At 48.8% G+C, this 21,391-nt stretch overlaps 4 protein-coding genes across 4 annotated transcripts; 1 reads left to right on the plus strand and 3 right to left on the minus strand.

The window, feature by feature from the left end:
- The first annotated feature begins 2,872 nt into the window (after positions 1-2,872).
- On the plus strand, positions 2,873-3,755 carry LOC101762304. The gene has a single exon (XM_004984942.3). It carries the CDS (start codon positions 3,117-3,119, stop codon positions 3,519-3,521), a length of 405 nt encoding a protein of 134 aa, XP_004984999.1. The 5' UTR covers positions 2,873-3,116; the 3' UTR covers positions 3,522-3,755.
- A 4,824-nt stretch (positions 3,756-8,579) lies between these two features.
- Positions 8,580-10,606, minus strand: LOC106804126 (UDP-glucuronate 4-epimerase 3). The gene has a single exon (XM_014804605.2). The coding sequence runs from the start codon at positions 10,411-10,413 to the stop codon at positions 8,968-8,970; it is 1,446 nt and encodes a 481-aa protein (XP_014660091.1). The 5' UTR covers positions 10,414-10,606; the 3' UTR covers positions 8,580-8,967.
- A 2,006-nt stretch (positions 10,607-12,612) lies between these two features.
- On the minus strand, positions 12,613-14,677 carry LOC101763112 (40S ribosomal protein S20-2). Its single transcript, XM_014805724.2, has 3 exons — positions 14,466-14,677; positions 13,462-13,575; positions 12,613-13,010 (listed from the first exon to the last, which is right to left on the minus strand). The coding sequence occupies exons 1-3, from the start codon at positions 14,587-14,589 to the stop codon at positions 12,868-12,870; spliced, it is 381 nt and encodes a 126-aa protein (XP_014661210.1). The 5' UTR covers positions 14,590-14,677; the 3' UTR covers positions 12,613-12,867.
- Positions 14,678-15,616: 939 nt separating this feature from the next.
- On the minus strand, positions 15,617-18,728 carry LOC101764183 (chloride conductance regulatory protein ICln). The gene is made up of 7 exons (XM_012842936.2): positions 18,398-18,728; positions 18,180-18,303; positions 17,085-17,202; positions 16,742-16,801; positions 16,588-16,671; positions 16,440-16,516; positions 15,617-16,061 (listed from the first exon to the last, which is right to left on the minus strand). Exons 1-7 carry the CDS (start codon positions 18,556-18,558, stop codon positions 15,993-15,995), a joined length of 693 nt encoding a protein of 230 aa, XP_012698390.1. The 5' UTR covers positions 18,559-18,728; the 3' UTR covers positions 15,617-15,992.
- Positions 18,729-21,391: the final 2,663 nt, after the last annotated feature.

The raw sequence follows: 21,391 nt of genomic DNA on the forward strand, positions 1-21,391 counted from the left end.
TTATAGGCCTTCCATCCACACATTCACAATTGTTCATATTATAGGCATCCGCACATTCACAATAATTTGATATAGAATAAGACAGGAGAGTCCAGTTCATGCTAGAATTAAAAATGAAGCTAATCTATGGCATATGGTCGACTCCATCCGGCAAGCTTGTTGGCTCGATCATCTGCAAATGTGGCTCTTGATATCCGCAGTGCCAGTTAGATCAACAGTAAGCAATACGAACAAGCTAGAAAATATGGTCTAACAAGACATACATTGGAATTTCAAGTGCTCAGTAGTCTATCAGATATGAACTCCCACTTTCAACATCCTGCCATGATTATTTGCCATGCTAGATTATCCTTGTATCTTAATTGCAGTTGCAAAGAAGATGGAATGATATGGTATGATCAAACAGGGTATTCACAAAGATAATGTGTAGAAGAATGTCATAGCTAGAAAGAAGGCTAGGAGAAGAATAATTTAGAGGTCCATCCTAACCAGCAAAGCAAGCACTTAGTTAAAAAAACGGAATGCGAGCATGAATGATAAAATAATAAAATAAATATGTTGCAGATAAGATATGTAATATGAGATTATTTTCACTTTTGTCCTGTTTTAACATTTCTACAGAAAGATATACACACTAAGAAGCAGAGCTACTCAGGATGCTCCTTGGAGGTGAGAAAACTAAATCTGATACATTTTCATCTGTGTGTTACATAATGTTACATGCATAAATATTGATATTACAAAATGGTGGATTTGGAGATGAGATATTTCTTCACTATAATGGTGATGCGCAACTAAACAAAGTCATGGTTGACAAAGTAAACTGATTAACAAAGATGATCTAACAAAGCATGTTCTGCACTGCAAGCTTCGCAAAAATTACTATTACACTACCAATAGTTCCAACAACTTTGGTACTTAGCCTAATATTAGAAGGTTCTTGCACAGGAAAATAGTATTAGCAACCAAGTAAATCTTGACACTTCCCAGCTAACAAAAATTTCACAAAAGATCTGGTAGCAAAGCATACTATGGAAAACCTAGCTCAGAAACAAGGAGCACGTGATCTTTAATAGGTGAATCGAGATGCTATTGAGCTATTCCAGGAACTGAAACACAAGAAAAAAATTATCCTAATCTAGATCCAAGAATTTTTGAATCCGGTATAGCGGAAAAAAAAAATCAAGCAAATTAAGGGAACAAATAGTGATGGGATGGGGGAAGAAGGTCGCAGAAGAGGACAAGACCAACTTGGACGGAGCTCATCTGCCAGTCGGTGGGAGCAATGCAGCTGCCGAGGCGATTCCCAAAGGTGGAGGTGATAGCTACGGGTACCCCTGCTCCCTCACGGAGGAGGAGACTGAGGTGGAGACGCTGGTGGATGCGGACGAGGATGAGTTGGAGTCGTCGCCGCATAGGATCAAGGAGCCGCCGCCGGTAGCACACAACCTCGCGTCGCGTCGGGGAGAATAGTGGGAGCGGATGAGATGACGGGGAACAACGCCCGATGGGTCGAGGTGGGGTGTGTTTGCCCGGGGCAAATGCAGGGGTCGGGCTGGAGAGGCCCGTCGTGGACGTTTCCAAATGCCGGGGAAAATTTCTGGGTGGGCTTCTAGCCCAGGGAAAGTGCAGGAATCTCTGTAGGGATTTGAGTTCCCAAAGTGGCCCGTAGGGTTGGGCTGGACGCCCAAAACGGGAAAGGAGGAGTGGTCCTCGAATTATATTATGTTGAATTTGGGCTGATGAAAAGGAGGCTACCTGGGCTGTGGTGGGCTGGACAACAAAAGAGGCTTTTATGATTTCCTTCCATCATTACCAACGTTCTCTTTCTCTCTCAAAAATACTCATTTATATCCTTAAAAAACTATCATTTATGTAAGAAGTAGTAACCTTTCTCCTTCATTAGTCTTTTGGGAAGAAGAAAATAAAGAGGAATCTCGTCATACTCCTATCTACTCCGTCCGTCCCAAATTATAATTTATTTTACTTTTTCTGGATTATAGTTTTTGCTAAGCACCTAGATATATGATATGTCTATACTAGTAAAAATCATGCATCTAGAAAAATTAAAACGAATAATAATTTAGAACGGAGCGAGTACAAGACTACAATCCTCTAAAAAGGAAACATACAATGTCTGTGGCGAAAACCTTTTTTTTTTGTTGAAACTATGACGGAAACGTGAAGGAAAAAAATACAATTTGTACGAAAGCAGCTGACATATCCCGTCAAACGTCAGAGGAGCTATGGTAGCTTTTTTACTAGAAATTTTCTTGCCCACGATTCAGGGGGCAAGTGTCCATCAATTTGCCTGTAGAAATATACGCAAGTACGGCTACAGAAGATCCTTTCAGTCTAGCTTTCCCTCGTCTTCAGGCAAACATCCAGGACCATACACAAGCTCTAGTAAGTCCCGATCACAATTTGCGATCCAATTATTGGACAGTGCCTTCTTTAGACCAGAATTCGGACCTTCCACGGATCCTGTACCAGCGCGACGGCATCCAGATCGAAACCGATCAGGAATTCAGAGAATTTAACGCTCAAATGTTTCGACGATGACTGATTCATCCGCTGAACTATCACCAGGGAGTCTCAAGGAAGCATATCAGCACGCATCACACAAAGAAGGCGGAAAAAAAAAAAAGAACGCGACCGTGCTGCCGGCCTCCACGCGTCTCTGCACCAGACGTCGCGCACCGACCCCCCTCGTCGATTACTCTAATCCGAATCTGCTTCTGTCGCTCATATCATACCAGACGCACGCTGGGGTCGCTCTAGTGCGAATCCTCCACAAATCACACACGAGGAGTATTTGAGTGAGCTTCCGAGTGTCAAATCAGTCGTCAGCAGGACGAGGCGTCCTCTGCTACGCTCCCACGATCTCTCCACACGTCAGCAGGAGCCCTTCGGGCCGTTACACGCACCCATCCCCGCGCCGCGCGCACGACACGATCCGTGGTTGGTTGCACGCCCCTTCTATATCCCTACTATCGCGCCGGTTCCGCCACCACCTCCGTCCGCGTGTTTCCCCTTCCTTCCCTCCCTCGCTTTCCCCTCTCATCGACCTCCCAAGCCAAGAATCACCAGAGGGCCCGAACCAAACCAAGGCAGCCATGTCGTACTACGGCGACCGGCGGCCGGAGTCGTCGATCGTGGAGGCGTTCACGCTGTCGCCGCTGCCGTACCCGGTGATCCTGATCCTGCTCATGGTGACGCTCCTGCTGGGGGTGTCGTGGTTCTTCACCTACGAGGACTTCATCGAGGAGGCGGCCGAGCAGTTCAGCTGGGCGCTGCTGGCCGTGCCCATCGCGCTCGTGCTACTCATCCGCTGGATCTCCTCCGTCGAGTCCTTCGACGGCTACTTCTTCGGCTTCTACCCCAGCGAGAGACGCTGGAGGCCGGGCTACGACAGCGGGCCCGCCGAGGGGAGCTCGCCATGGGGCGTCGCCATGCTCGTCGTGCTCCTCCTCGTGCTCGCAAGCTTCCACGAGACCATCAGGGACATGTGGAGGCCATGATGGATGAATCCCTCCTCAATCCTGATATATTCATGTATACACGTAATTAATTCGGTCTTTGCTCGATCGATTCCATGCTTTTCTGGTGCTGCTTGATGATCCATCCATGTACATATATAATACGGATTCTGCAACTGGCTAGATTATAGAGTATGAGGATGATACTCGATTAGCTGCATGTAAGCCTGGTTCTGGTTTTCTGTTAATCAAAAGTTCTAGTTTTGTTTATGTTTCGGAATTTGCTGCTTTTCAAGATTCTTTTGCTTTGCTTCCCTGTCTTGGAATTGACTGGAACCATCTCCAGCTTTCTTCCCTCTCTCCACCAAACTCGGGAACTGCATGGACACTCCTGTGAGAGATTCTTTGCTTAGCCCGGTCTCATCTGCAGATGAAAAATATGCAGTACTTTGGTATGCTTTAGGCCTTCCATTGATTATCTTTTGCTCTGGACTTTCTGCGTATTGCTTTCCATTTTTCTGGCCTGTTGGCTGCTTCCACCGGTGACGGCAGTTGGTGGGAGCAATCATACGTGCCACTACAAGAGATATACCAGCACTTCAACGTGGAAGTACAGGTTCACTACTTACTCGGATCAGGTCAGAGTGACTAAACGGGCATGTACGCACAGGAAAATAGAGTAGATGCGACAAGAGTGGATTATGGATACTGGATTCGGCGCAGGCAATTCAATCATGGCACTTGCTCCCTCCTCTATCGTTCCATCTGGCCATGCCTGAATGGTTCAGACTTCAGACCGCTGCTGGGAGTCGTGCGTCTCCATTCTCAGCCCATGCTTGTCCTGTTGTCGGTCCAGCTCTCGTCTGTGTTTTTTTAAAAAGAAAAATAAAGCTTATCGTGTTCAAGAAGCGGACAGCACTTGGATGAATACACGGAGGAAGACAAGGAGTGGTGGTTGGGCCGTCGCCCGTCAAGAGGGGGGGACCTTTTATGCGGGAAATCCAATTTAATTTTTGAGCTAGCAGCAGTAGCTGAAGCTTCCAGTGGATTGCAGCGCTGTGGCGGTCTGAAACCGGTGTCCACTGTCCAGTCGTTTTGTTCGGAAAACTTCCGATCAGTTTCACTCTCCGGACCTCATTTTCCGCGGTCATCCGTCGCACTCGGAAGTCGGAACCCATCGATCAGTTCGTATCTCGCCTGTCACGGTGCCACCGCCACCTAGCCATCCTTTGTGGCTCGCCAAGAACCACCGCACCACCACCACCGCCCACCGGCCGTCCATCCATCCCGTCGGACGACGGACGGTGAGTCGGCGACGCGGTTTTTCTGCGGCGTCGCGTCACGGACTCGCCGTCGGCAGAGCGGCCTGCAACGGCAAGGCACAGAGCTGAACAACAGCGATCGCCAAGCGAACTCTAGTGCTCTGCTTAATGAACGTTAAGTTCCGCTGCAATGATTCAGACTTTCAGAGGGGCACGGCAATTAACGGCGACAGCGTCCGCGGCACCAATCATGGGAGCAGCCGAGCGGGGCATTTCGAAATGGAAAGACAGTGAAGTGGTCGCCGAAGGCCCGGGCAGCGCGCATCCCCTCCGCAGGTGCGCGCGGTTGGTGCTGTACTGCTGCGCCCGTCACCACGAACGCTCACGCGAATTCCGCGAATCCTTTGCTGCCGGACCGGAGGGCGGAGGCGCAAAGCCTGCCGGGGGTTGCCTTTCTCTGCTCGGGATGCCTTTCGCTGAAGCCGCCGCGTGCGCCCTGTGCGAAGTTACGCTCCGGCTAGCTGTAAGGATTCCTCGCTCGCTTTGCCACCGACGCAACGCTAACTGCCTAACTTAATTACTTCCGTTAAACAAATGATGAAGAAAGAAAGAAAAAGGTAGGCGTGGCTTGCAGCTTGCCAGGTGCACCAACTTGTGGGGGGCGTGCGTCAATGGTTGATTTTGATTATTTTTTTTCAGTGGCACCTCCTGGCTTGCAAATACCATTCGAGTGAGTAGCCTGTGACTTGTGAAAGGAACGGAACTACGGGAGACAGCTCCTCCGGCCACTGGCCAACCCAGCGCCCTGCGGCCTTTAGGCTTCAGAAATCCGGAACGGCGTCGCGCGTGGTGTGGGCGCGTGGTGGTGTCGAGACTGGATCACTGGAGGAGAGGCGGCCGGTGTGTCCGTGACGTGAGGAGTGGGCTCGCGTGGCACACTCCCACAAAGCAAGAAGGCAGGTAATTGTTGGCAGGCCGCTAAGGGGTCTAGAGCCGAGCTACGGCCTACGAGGGCTCATGGGCTCATGGCCGCGTTGCGTGCCGCGGCTGGCAGGCCGCCGGTTGAGCGGGCCATGCAGTACTTGGCCCAAGGATCGAGTATGGCCACGATCTGGTGGTATTCTGGTGCTGCTCACCAGTCCACCAGTGTGTTGCCGTGAACAACTAAGGCCCTGTTTTGGTTTGCCCCGCTGAACTTCAGGGACTAAAGTTTAGTCACTTTTAGTCCCTGAATTGCTAAATAGGTGACTAAAAGTTACTAAACTTTAGTCTTTTAGTCCTCAAGGGTTACTTATAGAGATTAAAAGGGACCTTGGACAGGGTGTATTCCTCATTAATACCCCGTACCTCCCTCAGAACCCCACCCGCCCCGTCGCCAGCCCCCACCCTCCCTGGCACCTGCCCCGCCCCCGACCCCCACCCCGCTACCACCGCCCTGGCCCCGCCTTGTCGCTGGCCCCTACCACCCCCGACCACCCGCCCGCCGAGAGGGCTAGCAGAGGGGTGGTGAAGGACCTTGGCCATAGGAGGGTGGCGATTCGACAGCGGCGGCCTCAAATTGTAGGCGAGCTACCCCAAATGAAGAGGAGGACGGTGCCCGCCAACAAACTTCCTACCTCGGCAAGGGCGCAAGGAGGACGGCTGCCGAAGCTCGAGTAGGGCCAAATCGAGGGGCGCGAAGGGTGAGGAGGATGGTGGCGAGCTTGTCGGTGGGGTCCCATTGTTGGACAATGGCCGGCGGCGAGGGAGGCGGAGGTAGCACAAGGGCGGAGGGGCTACCTAGGCACGAAAGTCTCCGCTGGTTCTGGGAGGAGGGAAGGAGGGCAGGGTAGGCAATGATTAAGGGTAGTTTAGCCTTTGTTCAACTTATTTAATCACTGCAACCAAATAATTTAGCAAATAATTTAGTTTAGTCCTAAAGGAACCAAACGTACTTAAAAACGTCAGTAAAACTTCGACGATGAGTTCTTTCATCTCAAGGGGGACCCAGTGAGCTGCTGTGGACCTGCGGCGGCGACTCGATGCTTGATACTTCCAAGGTTTGCAGACGGGTAGCACTTCAGCTTGGCTTGGTCGAGTGCAATGTCATCCGATTGCTACGGACACCCGACATCGCGCCTCCCTCAGGCCATGCCCATCCCAAACCTCCTTATCTCTTCGGTGACCTGATGGAGCCATCCGATCCAACTGCAGTAAACATTCGACGGCGCCGAACATCTGTGCCGGCTGTCCATGTACAGAAACAGGGAGACGGGCAACAACAACTCAACAAGCACTGGAGCTCAAAGAAGTACGCTGCTTCCTACATCACAGAACGATGACCTTAGATGGAAATTTCGCGTTCCGGAACGGAGCATTGCCACTTCAACGACGTGGCTGAGGATCGCGGATACACAATTCGTGGCCGGCGATAAGAGAGCACATGCATGTCAATCACAATCCAGGAAAGGAGGCCGCACATGGACGGACGGGCGGAAGCAGAAGGAAGGACGCGCAAGAAATAAGAGTTCAGTAAGCAGTCTATTCTGGTGGTCAACCAGTCAAGATGAAACTTTGCATTGGGCACGACGTTCAGATCTGCAGCTCCGCCAGATACATCATTCCTGCACACGCACCTGTATAACGCTGCTTATAAAAAGGCCACTGGATTTGTTTCCCAAAAAGGACAAATGATGGAGCCTTCCACAGGCTAGACAAGCTGCTACCCATCTACTATTACCACTTGAATACTCCAGTCCCCAGTTAAACTAAGATATACTGAACAAAAGTTCCTCCTTACGCACGCACCTTAGCATAATGAATTCCGCTTCACTTTAAAGCATCAATATAATCATGCAGACTGAAGCCTACAGTTATGCTTATGCAGATTGAAAAAAAAGCACTACAATCATAGAGCAACAACAATCATGTAATTGCAGAATCATCAGCAAGCTTCATCATGACTAAGTGCTTTATCTAGGAAATGCCACATCCAATACAACATGGTCAATTGGAGTAGCTTGACCACCACGTGAGCAACTGTAAGTGCACGCAACAATAGGCTGGAATTTTAACATTTTCTGATGCAATATGGCTCCAACCTGTGCTTCTGCAAGGCCTTTTGATCTGTTAAATGGATTCTTTGTTTCTACATCATTCCTCACAAATGGCTGCTAGCATGAATGCATGATACAATGTATCATCAAGCAGTAGTGCTGGAACAGGTATTCAACAGTTCTATCTCATCCTATTGTGTCCATGTGCAACAAATTGAATCAAAAAACAATCAAGGGGTAGCATAAGATCTTAAAAGATGCAAAGCACATATTGCTATTTATTTACTATATCAAACATAGATAATTATCACCTTAGTACTCCTTAGTTCCCACAAAGCACAATCATATATACCTTCGAACCCCCTCCAATTGTCACTTTGTGTTTCCCTAACAATTGTAGATCCATACTGTTATATTCAGCCCATACACATTTAAAATGCATAAGCATTGTTTGGTTTACACAATTTCTTTTGAAGGATCTTTGATTTACACAATAAAATGCTAACTACATATTGGAAAATTTCTAACACCGTTATAAAGCTTTCATAACTCTAGCAATGGCAATCACAACTAACCAAAAATTAATACACTAACAAGCCCACAAAAGGCAAGTGACATTAATTCAATGACGGGATGGTTTATAATTGTATGACCTGAAAACATACTTCACGACATAAAATTTCAGACCCAAAACGGATTTAGTAGAATTAAAGACTCTCATGGCAAAAATAATTTTGCAACCTATCTGCTCAGCCACACCACCTTACAGATAAAGAGGACGCACAGCAGCAAAAGATGGAGCATAGGAAAATCGTAGATCATCACTAATTAAATTGAACAAGAGCAGGTCATGATATACTTAGTTCTCTCCCGTGGTACAAAATGTTACTAAAAGAATCTATTGTAGTCTTTGCAACAGAATGCCTTCCCCCATAACCCATGAAACACCTTCCAAACAGTGTCATCCTAAGAACCAACTAATGGACCTAGGAATTAAATGCCCAGCTACAAGGTAGCAAAGAGAAGCAACAGGCTTTTGAATTATGACTACCTAATGATTGTTCCTTAACTTCTGTTCCACTTTCAGAATGTGCTGAGCAAAATGAGCCTCTCAATCTGATGAAGTAAGCAATGGAGGTAGAATTCTGATACACACCGTCAGGAGAGGCCACAAAGACACTGAATAGACAGTCATCTTGCACTGCTCGAGCTGCCGTTATGACCACGTGAACCCTTGCCCTTGCTACCGGCATACTGCTTCTGCTTCTCAGCCAATTCAGGATGGTAGTACTCAAGATACCACCGCACAAACTTCTTGAGCCCTGTTTGGAGATCTGTGGACGGCCGGTAGCCAAGCTCCCGCTGTGCAAGGCTTACATTAGCATGCGTATACGGCACATCTCCATTCCTTGGCATCTTGACAACCTTCCTCACAGCCTTCACTTTGAGCAGCTTCTCCAGCAAATCCACTAGCTGTGTAACAGGCACAGGAGAAGTGTTCCCCAAATTGTATGTCCTGAATGGTGCCGGGCCTCGCTTCTTGCCACCACTGCCTGTACTCCGACCAGCTGTATCCAATGCCGCGACACACCCCTTCACAATATCATCAATGTAGGTGAAATCCCTGGAAATGGTAGTCTGGTGTGAGCCTCCACCTGCACTCTCATACACCGTGATCGGCCGACCAGCAAGGATGTCCCGGGTGAAGAAAAAGTATGCCATGTCTGGACGCCCCCAAGGCCCATAGACAGTGAAGAATCGGAGAGCGGTGAGTGAAAGCCCATAGATGTGGTTGTAGACATGAGCGATCTCCTCGCCAGCCTTTTTGGTGGCTGCATAGAGAGAGGCTGGTCGATCCGTCCTGTCATGCTCGGAGAAAGGCACATGGGAGTTGAGCCCGTACACTGAAGACGACGACGCCCAGACGATCGCCGGCTGAGGGTTCGCCGAGCGCGCCGCCTCGAGCAGCGCGACGAGACCAGCGACGTTGGCGCGCACGTAGGACATGGGGTCCACGAGCGCGTGGCGCACGCCCGCCTGCGCGGCGAGGTGGAGGACGTGCGTGAACGGGACGACGTCGAACAGCTTGGCCAGCAGCTCGGCGTCCGCGATGTCGCCGTCGACGACGTAGACTCCCGAGCGGGCGAGGAGCGCGGCACGGCCGCGCTTGAGGGCCGTGTCGTAGTAGTCGTTGAAGTTGTCGAGGCCGAGCACGCCGTCCCCGCGGCGGCGCAGCGCGGCGGCCGCGTGGCAGCCGACGAACCCGGCCGCTCCCGTGACGAGGACGGAGTAGCCCCGGGGGCGCCTGACGCGCGCCGACGCCCGCACCTTCTTCTCCCAGGCGGCGCCGCCCCAGGAGGCGGTGGGCGAGGGGGAGGCGTGGAGCGAGCGGCGCGGGGACTCGGGCGCGGCGCGCGGGGCGGGCGCCGAGGAGGGGGAGAGGAGGAGGAAGGCGATGAGGAGCGAGAGGGAGCAGACGGACCAGAAGGCGAGCTTGGAGAGGAGCGAGGCCGGGGCCGGGTGGTGGTGGCGCGGGGGCAGGCGGTGGTGGTGGTAGTGGTGGAACTGCGGCTTGACGGCCGCCGCGCCGCCCGCCGCGGCCGCCGAGCCCGGCGCGCCGGTCAGCTGCGGCGCCATCCCCTCCTCGATCCGCGGCAATGCGGCTGGCCCCCGGATCTCGGCTCGCGGGGGATTGGGGGCGATTGGGTCCGCGCGGCGGCGCTTGGGCTGCTGCTGCCGTTTTTTCGAGGAGCGGATGGTTTCGATTTGGTTCCGAGGGGGCCTGCTTCCTCAGATTTGGTTTGCGGGGGCGCTACATCTGGGGAGAAATTCCGAGGATTTTTCGCATCTCCCTTTTATTTACTTTCTCGTTTTAGATTTTTTTTTAGGAGCACCACGAGTTCCCACGAGCGCGCGTGTGGGGTCAGCGCGAATGACCCTCCTTTTTATTTTTATACTATATTTCTTCATTTAATTTAATTTTATTTCTTTACTAGTATAAGCGAGCTGTACTGACTACCGACTACCGACTGCCCATAAAAGAAACAGTAGTGCCCATGACGAGGATACGACGTTGTCCTTGAGAAAAAGAGATCGCAAATCGCATATATACGTGTCCAAAGCCTCAAGGCTATCACGTGTGTACATTTGATGCAATCCTTAAACGTTCGGTATATCTTGAAACTTTAAAATGCTTGCAAAATCACAAAGGCAAAGATCTTTCCTTTCAAAAAAACAAAGGCAAAGATGCTGTTGCAGCGAAATTTTCTCTTTTTTGATTTTGATTGATTGAGAATCCGTGGGGGGGGCGCAGCGTGGGGGCCGGACGTGCCAGGTGCCGCCGGGGTTTCGCTTCGTTTTCGGTTGTTGGGGGTGCCTGCTTCGGTTAGGGCTCAAAAATCTTTTGGTTCATCGTTATCGTTTGGTTGGATTTCATTTCACACGAGCCCAAGGGCATCGAGTGGCCGGTGGGGTCGCTCGCGCGCGCGCGGCGCCGGTGGCATTTCATCACGGGATAAGGATCGGAAATTTCCTTTTCAAAAAAAAAAGAAAAGAAAGGATCGGAAATCGGATCTTGGACTGTCGGTACGCTTCTTCCTCTCCCCATCAGCGTGTCCCATTTTGCCCATTCGTGTCTCGCTTCGCCTCTGCATTCCATGATGCGAACGAGGCAGATTGTCATGGTCCGTATAAATCGCGTGATCGTGTTGCCCTTCAGGTCCTAGGAATAGACAAATAGTACCATCTCGTAATGGCGGTGTGATTATGGGCTCTTTTTGAAGGAAAAAAAAATAGTATGGTGATTATGGCCGTTCTCTCAACTGTGCAGTCCTTGACGCTAGCGAGCTGTTACAGGCTGACGGCTGGGGCGTGAGCATGCGCACTCGCATCACATGTGCGTTGAGTGACTTCCAAGTCGTCGTCCTACCCGTAAGCAATAGTGTTTCTCATACGGCACAGACCTGGCACTAAAACACGGCTCATCTACTCCTGTTGACGGTTGACAATGCGAACCTAGTGCACTAGTGAGGATGTACCTATTTATTTCGTGGCAAAACGAGCGAGACGGAATCGTTTGTTTCCTTTCTTTTCGCTTGAGTACGTGACAGGGTTTAGCATAGAGGATGCCTTAGCCGTTAAGCGTCGTCGGTCCAATAGGCTGGGATTCCAGGTGGCGGTGACAGAGTTGAACACCAAGTTCCACACCGGATCTCCTCTGATCACACGTCGAACAACGATTCCCTGAACAAGTCGGCATTTCCTTTTGTTTTTTGTTCTGTGACGGTGGCACGCATCTCGAAGCCTCTTGTTCTAGGTATGACTTGGTGAGTCTACCTCCTTGACAATCTACCGTAACAAACGTCACGGACTCATGGTGATGTGATACTATCCTGTAACTGAACTACGGTAATTCAGAAGGATGTCAGGCAATAGCCAATGCCCAATGGAGAAGGCCACTGCGGTCTGCCTCGGTATTTCCTGCTGGAGAGGCTTCCTGCCCGTTCGTTGAACGGCAAACGTCGCTGCCGTGCGTCCATGTCGTTGTCGGCAGCGCGAACGGGGCATGGCGCCATGGCGGTGGGCGCACGAAGGCGGCGTGCAGCGGCCGGGAGGGGTTGCATTCCCTCTAGCTGTCCAAGAACGCGCCCATGGTGCACTATGCCACTATTGCAGAAAAAAAAAAGCGAAATGGTGGCACAACACGCCAGATCACTGTTGAAAACAGACCCCATTCCGCAAAGGAAAAATACAGTACTGGCCGGAACAGTCATGTTAAGACTTTAAAAGCACAGTAAGCCTTAAAAACAAAAGGTGCGACATTGGGAAACAAATCGCTGAGAAAACAGACTGAATCAAAATTTCGAGTTGCACATCCCTTATATCAGATCAGACAAACAGCTACGATAGACAAACAAAATTTCAAGTTGCACAGCCCAGATCAGACAGACAGCTACGATAGGATTATAGGCGGCGAAAATACAGTCTTGGGTGCTAACAATCACTCGATGTCCTCTTACAAGCACACAAATGGAGCACAAAGCTAATGCAACACAAGATATAAATAGTTTATGACAGCTGAACTGCACGTCATTACACATCGGCAATGGTCACCTCGACCTCAACACCAGGCTCAATGGTGATGGAAGTGATCTGCTTCACCACATCAGGGGAGCTGATCAGATCAATCACCCTCTTGTGGATGCGGAACTCAAAGCGATCCCATGTGTTTGTTCCTGATCAACAAATTACAATATGGTTAGTCAATTTCATCAGGACATAATAAACAACAAAATAGTATCAGAGAGTTATCAATAACAAAAATGTACTCAAAAGGGTCAAACAGGAATAGGCGTGAGCACCCAGGTGAAGTCAAAAGTTACTCAAGGTTATCACAAGTTCACAACCGGAAATGACAAAAGACCTATCAAGGTATAGACTAGATATATCAAATCAGATCCATGGGTCCACGTACAGATCACAATAGTGAAAAGAAAGATAAATCTAGCAGTAGTACAAAAAAGAGACCCTACCAATTAAAGCACCTACTGTATAAAATTAGCACCTTAACAGTATTAGCATCTTAGCACTTAAAAATAGCTTGATGACACAATAAAACTCAATTTGTCAAATCATCCAAAGCCATGACACCAGTTTAACAGCAGATGATTTAAAACAACTCATTACCTTCACCACAAGGAGACTTGCGGGTGGTGATGTGGAGAACCTTAGTAGGGATCCTGACAGGTCCCTTAACCCTCAGCTGCTTGTCCTTGGCTCCCTTCACCAAATCCGCACAAACTGATATGTACCAGCAGAACACAATAATCATCAGTTTGGTAAACTTCGTGAATATGATTCTACTACAACACAATGGTGCAACTTGCAGCTTATGTGACAAAAATACATTTTAGTATAAAAGATACGGAATTCTAAAGCAGCACATCACATACAGCATACTTGATCAGAACACAAAATACAAGAAAGGCCCACAGAGATCAACCATTAAAAGATTTGTCATTGCCCAGTTACTCCTGGAAATAATGACAGGCAAAGATTATTTCAGCTTGCATCAAGGAAAAAGAGCCAACAGAGACTACACAAAGATGTGGGTATTGACCCATTGAATAGGTTCATGATAAGATCCATGAACTCCAGATTCTGCAGACCTCCCCAGGCATCTAGAAGCTAACCAGAAAAACGCCACAACCATTGCAATTGAGACAAACAAATAATTGCAATGACTTGACTTAGCAGTGACGCATAATCAGTATCATTTGCGAAAATCTTCCTACTGTAGGACCAAACAGAATCAGAAATAGCACGTTGGCTGCACACTTGTGCACAAGCGCACAGTACATGAAATTGGGCACCAGCAAAACAATATGAAATGGATTCACGCACCCCGCAATCCTAACCAACGGGAAATTGTAAAAGAGCAGCGGAAAATTACAATACTACATCAAATTTCTGCATGTTCTCGAGACTCCAATTAGACGTTAGAATACCGCAGGCCACGAGTTCGACAGATAGATCTAATGCGTAATCATAAACTATATACAAATCAGCAGGAAAAGGAAGCTTGTATACACATCATCACGTTTTATACTTTATACAATCAAGCCTAGCTAAAAGACTATATAAGACCAGATCAGGAAATAGGGGTCTGGATTCTTGAGGTTCAGTTATACCTTTCTCCAAGTTCTTGACGTTCTTGGAGGACAGGGTGATGCGGATGCGGTTGAGCTGCAGCTCGGGGGCATCCTCGACGCCAAGCTTCCCCTTGAGACCGCCGTAAACTGCCGCCGCCGCCATGGTGCTCTTGCGCTGGGGGGAAGGGGTCTTCGCTTCCTCGCTCGGCTGCTTGGGGTAGGCGGCGCTGCAGGCTAGGGTTTTCGCCCGGGGGTGGGTTCGAGGCTACTTATATGAGAAGTGGACGGGTCGGCCCAACTGGAACCAGGCTTAAGACGGCCCATCTAGTTCTACCATTTGCTTGTCCTCTAGTGTCCTCTTCTATTCAGATAAAAGTAGGCGGTTTTAGAGCCAGAACAGACGGTTTATGAGAAGAAAATTTTGTCCTCCAGTATTTTCAGGTTTATCCCCCGATCGACAGTACTGTACTATTGAAAGAATACAACCTGAAACTTATACAAAAGCACGACCGCAAAGATAATAAAAAACAAATTTTCTGAATAATTTCATATTTTCAGTTATTTTCAACCCTTATTGGAGAGTGCCATTACGAAAATCGAACTGCAAATTTGCCCAAGAAACTTCAATGCGAAGGCAGAGCCTTGAGCACAGCAAAACAAATACTCTTTGTAGTTGCAAAATTACTCTGGATTCACCTAAAGAATACTCTGAGTACAAACCCTATATATGTGATTTATGCTCGAAAATTGAGTCATAAAAAAACTCAAAAGAAATTTCACCTGTATTCATGATTATTTTGCTCGATACCTAAAAAATACCCTAAATCCTGTTTCATTTGTTGGAACTCAGGTGGAAACGAGATTGGGATATTGAGGCATGTTTCGCACAACTCCAGCTCAAAGATAAAGTATTTATATCTGTATTTAATCTAAACTATGAACAGAATGATTCAACTAAATGCTTTGAGTAGTTGCAGTTCCAAGATTTTTTAGAGCTGTTAATAATTAACTCCAAGTGATTCAAAAAATTTCTAGAACTGAAGCTGGCCTTGCTTTTTGAACAAAGATAAACACATCGTAGCCCTTTAGCTAATTATATGTTTCTGATTTTCATGAAGCACGTACCATTAAGCAATGGCTCCTGGCAATACCTACTCTGAATTTTGACGAAGTGACAAAAAGCCTCCAGGTGACATCCAAAATGACTGAGAACAGCGATTGCAAACAGACGCAATATAGCTGTGCCACGATATACAAGGGAAAAGATAATATATTTCTTTTCCCAATCTCACCTTCTATTTGTTAGATCAAAAGTACCGAACTAATTTCACACGATTTTCCATCATGCTCTACAAGTTACATTCTTGACCAGCAGCAAGACCTTTTCTCACCAAAAGTAACCATCGATGCAACTCCAGAAAGTTGCTCAGTGATGTTAATCCTATAACATCGAGGAAGGAAAGAGGAAGAGAAAGTGTAGACGAAACAGTAGGCAACCAAGACGCATCGGTAGTGATCTACAACAAAATAAATCGCATGGTGCCTTAGAGCAACATATCCCTGTTTCTAATCTCCATTTTCATGGCTCTCCTGTTCCTCCTCTGCATCCTCAAAACGCTGGTCGTTGATTTGAAGCTGTGAGAAAAAAGACATCAACAGATGTTAGCTGAGAATTCTGAAACATAAATGCAGCAGCACAGATAATTTATGCCAACTTTTGCAGATAAATTTTATTCACTTCAGTTAAATTTACTAACTGAGCACAAGAACTTGATTAATTTAATTTTAATATTGCATCAAACTCACGTACTATTTCTAAATCTAATAACCATGTAACTCAGACAAATACTTGCCAGGGCCACTATAGACTCATATGTGTTACATTATTGTCCCCATTGGATGTGCAACGCCAATAGAAGACTTCAAGAATCAACTGAGTCTAAACCAGAGTTCTACAGCAGTCATTAAAAGCAAACTTATAAGAGTGTAATAACAAACAAATTTGTCGTGTACCTCAAATACTGAATGACTGAGGTCGAATCCACCATTTTGACCTATCGGATTGGCATTGAAGAACTGGGGAACATTTTCTGCATGGAAGGTAAGATATCAAAATGTTGCTCACACGCACATTAGCGCAAAAATATTGAAGAAAACTTACCATCAACCATGTCTTCATCGCCATGAACCCAGCCAACATCAGTCATATCTTCACCATTGAACCAACCATTCTCCCCATGGCGCTCTGGAAATTCAAAAGATTACATAGCTTTGCGACAGAATTGTTTTAAGTATCAACTGTAAAGATATCTTACCAGCATTAGGATCAGGATTCAGTTCAGCACAATGACAGAAGACATCAAAAAGTGCCTCCACTGAAGCACTGTCAAGGATACAAGTCATGCAATGCCAACAATGGAACTAGATAAATTTCTCATGAACTCAAAAGACAAGAAAATTTTGTAGTCTGCCAACTTCAGTTTTTCAATTAAATATCCAAGGGTTGACTGAGAGGATTATTTGCATAATGGAATTAGAAGCGTCTTGAATCAGTTCAATAGATCACAAGTCATAAAAACTAAATCAGGAAGCACTTGAACTCCAAGATCAAGCAAACAAGGAAATATTTGAATATGGCATGCTAATTTAAAAGGATACGTTGAGCAGGGTCCCCCAGTATAATGCGCACTTCAGAGACTCTTGATAGCTCTAATTCATCATTTGCTTCAGGATTTGATTCACCAGCCTCCTCGTCTGTGCCAACTTCTGCCTCAATCTTCAAATTACATAGACCAAACGTCAGACATTTATACCAGAGAATATTATATTAAAAATAAAACAACAGAGAGAAACAGACACATTAATTCACTGCACACCTATTAAACACCAAAATGGGATCTACTCTTGTCAGGATCAGGATATGCAGCTATGATATAGTTCAATAGGGTTCTCATTCACAAATTTTAACCAACACGGCAAGAGTACCATATATTTGTATGCAAATGAGGGCTTGCTTTGTTCAAGAACTCTATAGCATCATCTGGTAACTGGTGATTTATTGGTGAGTAGCAATGAAGAAACCTATCTCCAAATGAGACAAAACCACCCCTCATATACATAGAGAGAAACTCTGTTCATCTGTGGAAATGCATGAGCTACAAGCAATTTCGAACATTGTGAGTATCCACTGTGAACAATTGATCACAAACGCCCAAGAAAACCAAGCAAATCACCAATCTATGCAAAGCTATAAACGCCAGAAGTTGTTCCAGCTGCAATTTTCACCACAGCTCAACTGCAATAGTCAGGAAAAGAACAACGGCGCATCATGTGACAGAAGTCCTACACTCAATAACCCATACAACTATTCTATGATCTGTCAATCAAAGCTCACCGTTCTCTAGAAGCTGTGAGGTATTCTCAAAACATCAATCAAAATAGAAGCCGAACGTTTCTGTAATTCCAAGAACAAAGGGATCTCTCAGTAAGTGCATCTCACAATGGAATGTACAGCCTACCCCACTAGGCCTCTACCACCAAGAAGCTTACAGCTAAAAACACTCCTGGATCCTAGACCATGGTCCAAGACACTTCAAGGTAGAGTATACCCCACACTTTAAGCACTCAACTGTTAGGACATCAGAGCTACACCTGATCAATCTTTCATCTTATTGGACCTCAAGACTCAAGAGGGAGTAATTCCACAACGAGCACTACAGTATCAGCGGAAGGAGAGTTTGCTTGTCCAATCACCTGCGTGTAGAGGCAGGGCGAGGGATACGCCTCCAGGTCGCGCGACACAGCGTGCAGCGTGATGTCAAGGAAGTCCACGGCGTAGCCCTTGCCCTTCTCCACCTCGCTGAGCCAAATCACCCTCCTAGTTGAGGCGAGCAAGCCAACGGTTAGCGAAACATTAGGCATCGGAAGAGGTGTTGGAGGAGTAGCCGTGTAAGCTGAGCTTTATTAACTACCTGGTGGTGACGAACAGGGTCCCCGGGGGCTCCGGCGAGCGGCGGCCGAGGGCGACGGAGGCGGCGCGGTCGACGCGGACCAGCTCCTCGCCGTCGGCGGCGTCGAGGCGGGGCGCTCCGTCGGCGGCAATGTCGGTGAAGCGCTGGAGTCCGGGAGCCATGGGGGGGGCGGCGGCGGGGAGGCCGAGGTGCTAGGGTTTCGGGCCTTGAAGGCTTCGGGGCGTGCGAGATTTGGGGATTCTTTCGGAAGGGTTTAGCGGTGGTGGTGGAGGACCGTGCGTCGTGCCCGTGCCGTGCGTACGGCGCTGTGTGTTGGGAAATGTATTGCGCGTGGGCGTGGCTTTGGCCCAAGTTGACGAAGGGTACAAGTAGCTCTTCCACACCAAGGAGTAGTCATGTACATTTGCAACCAAAAATACCGCTACGCCATTTTTGATATGCAATAATCTCATTAGGAAATAGGAAACTGCTCGTGTAATCCTTCAAACATGTGACGCATGCCTCAATTCCAAGCAAATCTTAAGTACCTTCAAATCTTCATTCTGCAACCCCAAGTACGTCAGTTTTTTCCCCTTATCCCGAACGGAGCCTCATCTCGTCACGGGACAAATCCATGTAGGCCGCATGTCAGTACAGACGCACAGCGGCACAGGTACAGTCACCGCAAATCCGCAATGCCTACCGTTGGGTTCAATGCCTTTGTCACGAGCAAGAGCGGCGTCCTGCGCCGCTGTGCACGGCGACGCTTGTACAGTTACAACGTACACCAACGCTTGAAAAAAGTGTGAGATACCCACGGCCCCAGGCTCCCAGCTAAAAGATTTTACTGTTTGCCTAAGCGGCCGTGAGCGGCAGCGACGACGAGCAAAGATACAGCACGGGCGCTGTGCTCGGCGACGACAGCGCACCACCAGCCAGCCACCAGTTTCACTGACCAAAGCAGGCAGAACAGTAGTCGCGCGGAGAGCAGCAACGCCCTTGTGGCCCGCGGGCGGCCGAGCCCCACGCCCCCGCCGCGCCCCCACGCCCGGGCCCTCGGCGCGGAGGGCAGGCAGACCGGACGCACACGGCACGGACCGCGCCCGTGCGCGCGGCACCCAGCGGCCGGCACCGCGGCGCGAGTCCACATGCGCCCGTCGCGTCCGTGGCAGCACGCCGCGGTCGGCTCGGCTCTGCCGCGCCCGCGGGTTTTCCGCTCTTCTCCACGTCTTGCCGGTGGAGGAGCGACGAGACGTCCAACCGCCCGGTTATAAATTGGCCGCTGGGCGCTGGCCAGTGCGAGCACGCCGTCGTGACCCGGCAGTCAAAGCCTGGCGCCAGCCCACGACTTGGGCCTGGGCGCGCGGTGGTGGCAGCGTGACGGGCGCTCCGTCCCTGACACGGCCGGCGCGGACGACGAGGGAATGGCGATGGCAGGTGCTGCCTCGGGGGTCGCGAACAGACCAGGTCGTCGGGTCAGGCCTGGCCGGCTGGCGAGCTCTGGCGCGCATGCCGGCGTGCGTCCGGACGTCTGACCCGCGTGCACGGTGTACCCAGTAGGCGTCACTGTGACCGCATGACGCCTTCCTGCCTACCAGGGGACACGACTCGCAGGTAGGATGGCAACGGGGAATTCCCCGTCGGGGGATAGCTCCCCATCCCGTCCCCGTCCCCGTCCCCGTCCCCGTCCCCGTGAACGCTGTCGGGGAGAAGTTTTGCCCCGCCCCGCGCGGGGAATTAATCCCCGCGGGGACCCATCTCAATGCAGACTGATTTCTTTCTCTGTTCAATCTCGTTTTACAAAGAAAGCTTTCAAGCATCCGGGATTAAATGAGGACGAAAAAGAATAACAAAACAAGACCAATCACATCCATATACAACTCTGTACAATTATCACATCCATATACAACTCTGTACAATTATCACATCCATATACAATTCTGTACAATTTGCAAGACTTCTCACCGAGCAAACAAAAATCAAAAGGAAAAAATACGATATAAAATTCCCTACTAGCTTCTTGCTCCTCTCGCCAGCTAGCACATCACGGCACTCAGCACTTGACCCCGATCTTCAGGAAGACCTGGGGGCCTCCCCGTGCGATCGTCTGGCACGGGAGCGTGGGGTCATGGCTCGAGCCGTGAGGGGAGGTCGCTGACTCGCCGTCGCTCCTGAGTCTGGCCTTGATTTATATGCACATCTGTTGTTGAGCTATGTTGTTTCGTAGGCTGCTGGGTCAGATCTCGCGACAAACCGCTGCTTGCTGCTGGTTTTAACCGGGGACGCAGGGATACGGGGACGGGGGTTGCACTATCATCCCCGCCCCCGCCAGCCCCGACGGGGACCAATTTTCCCCCGTTTGATTCCCCGTGGAGATTAAACTGCTACCATTCCCGTCCCCTGATGGAAGAATTCCCGGGAGGAATCGGCGAACGGGCCCGTTGCCATCCCTACTCGCAGGGCTACTGCATTTGATCTCGGTCCATGGCCGAGTGGCCTAGGCCTGCAGCAGATGTAGGGTGTATCAGTATACTGTACTATATTGATGAACAGGCAATGGCGATACACGGTGAATTCTGGTAGCAGTTCGAACTGGCAATAACGGTCGATCAGTAATTCAGTACAGGCGTAGCCTGTTAGCATGGTGTATGACCACTGCACCGTTGCAGGCTTGCAGCCCATTGCCTGGTGCCTGTAACGTGTCCTAATTTTCAATATACACAGCAATTCAGTCATGCCCCGTGCTCATAGTCATTGATACTGTACGACGGGCGTCGATGACGTTGACAGCGAAACAATAAAAATAGAATAAAAAATCAGCTACTACTTCCTTCGCTTTAAATTATAAGTCATTCTAACTTTTTTGGAGAATCAAACCATTTTATATTTAACCAAAATTACAGAGAGAATCACACAAAATTTATGGCACGAATAGATATACTATGAAAATATATTTAATGAAGAAACTAATGGTACTTATTTGGTATCATGAATGTTAGTACTTTATTGTATAAA

This window comes from Setaria italica, chromosome IX (assembly GCF_000263155.2).
Source record: "Setaria italica strain Yugu1 chromosome IX, Setaria_italica_v2.0, whole genome shotgun sequence".
Classification (NCBI taxonomy): domain Eukaryota; kingdom Viridiplantae; phylum Streptophyta; class Magnoliopsida; order Poales; family Poaceae; genus Setaria; species Setaria italica.

Bases quoted from the DNA above. Each gene is read 5' to 3' on its own strand.
- LOC101764183 (XM_012842936.2), bottom strand. From the start codon at position 18,558: ATGGCTCCCGGACTCCAGCGCTTCACCGACATTGCCGCCGACGGAGCG. The intron at 16,672-16,741 runs GTAAGATATCTT...TTGAATTTCCAG, and splicing joins GAATCCTGATCCTAATGCTG to AGCGCCATGGGGAGAATGGT. The intron at 16,517-16,587 runs GTAAGTTTTCTT...CCTTCCATGCAG, and splicing joins CGATGAAGACATGGTTGATG to AAAATGTTCCCCAGTTCTTC.
- LOC101762304 (XM_004984942.3), top strand. From the start codon at position 3,117: ATGTCGTACTACGGCGACCGGCGGCCGGAGTCGTCGATCGTGGAGGCG.
- LOC101763112 (XM_014805724.2), bottom strand. From the start codon at position 14,589: ATGGCGGCGGCGGCAGTTTACGGCGGTCTCAAGGGGAAGCTTGGCGTC. The intron at 13,576-14,465 runs GTATAACTGAAC...GGTACATATCAG, and splicing joins CGTCAAGAACTTGGAGAAAG to TTTGTGCGGATTTGGTGAAG. The intron at 13,011-13,461 runs GTAATGAGTTGT...TTTGTTGATCAG, and splicing joins CAAGTCTCCTTGTGGTGAAG to GAACAAACACATGGGATCGC.
- LOC106804126 (XM_014804605.2), bottom strand. From the start codon at position 10,413: ATGGCGCCGCAGCTGACCGGCGCGCCGGGCTCGGCGGCCGCGGCGGGC.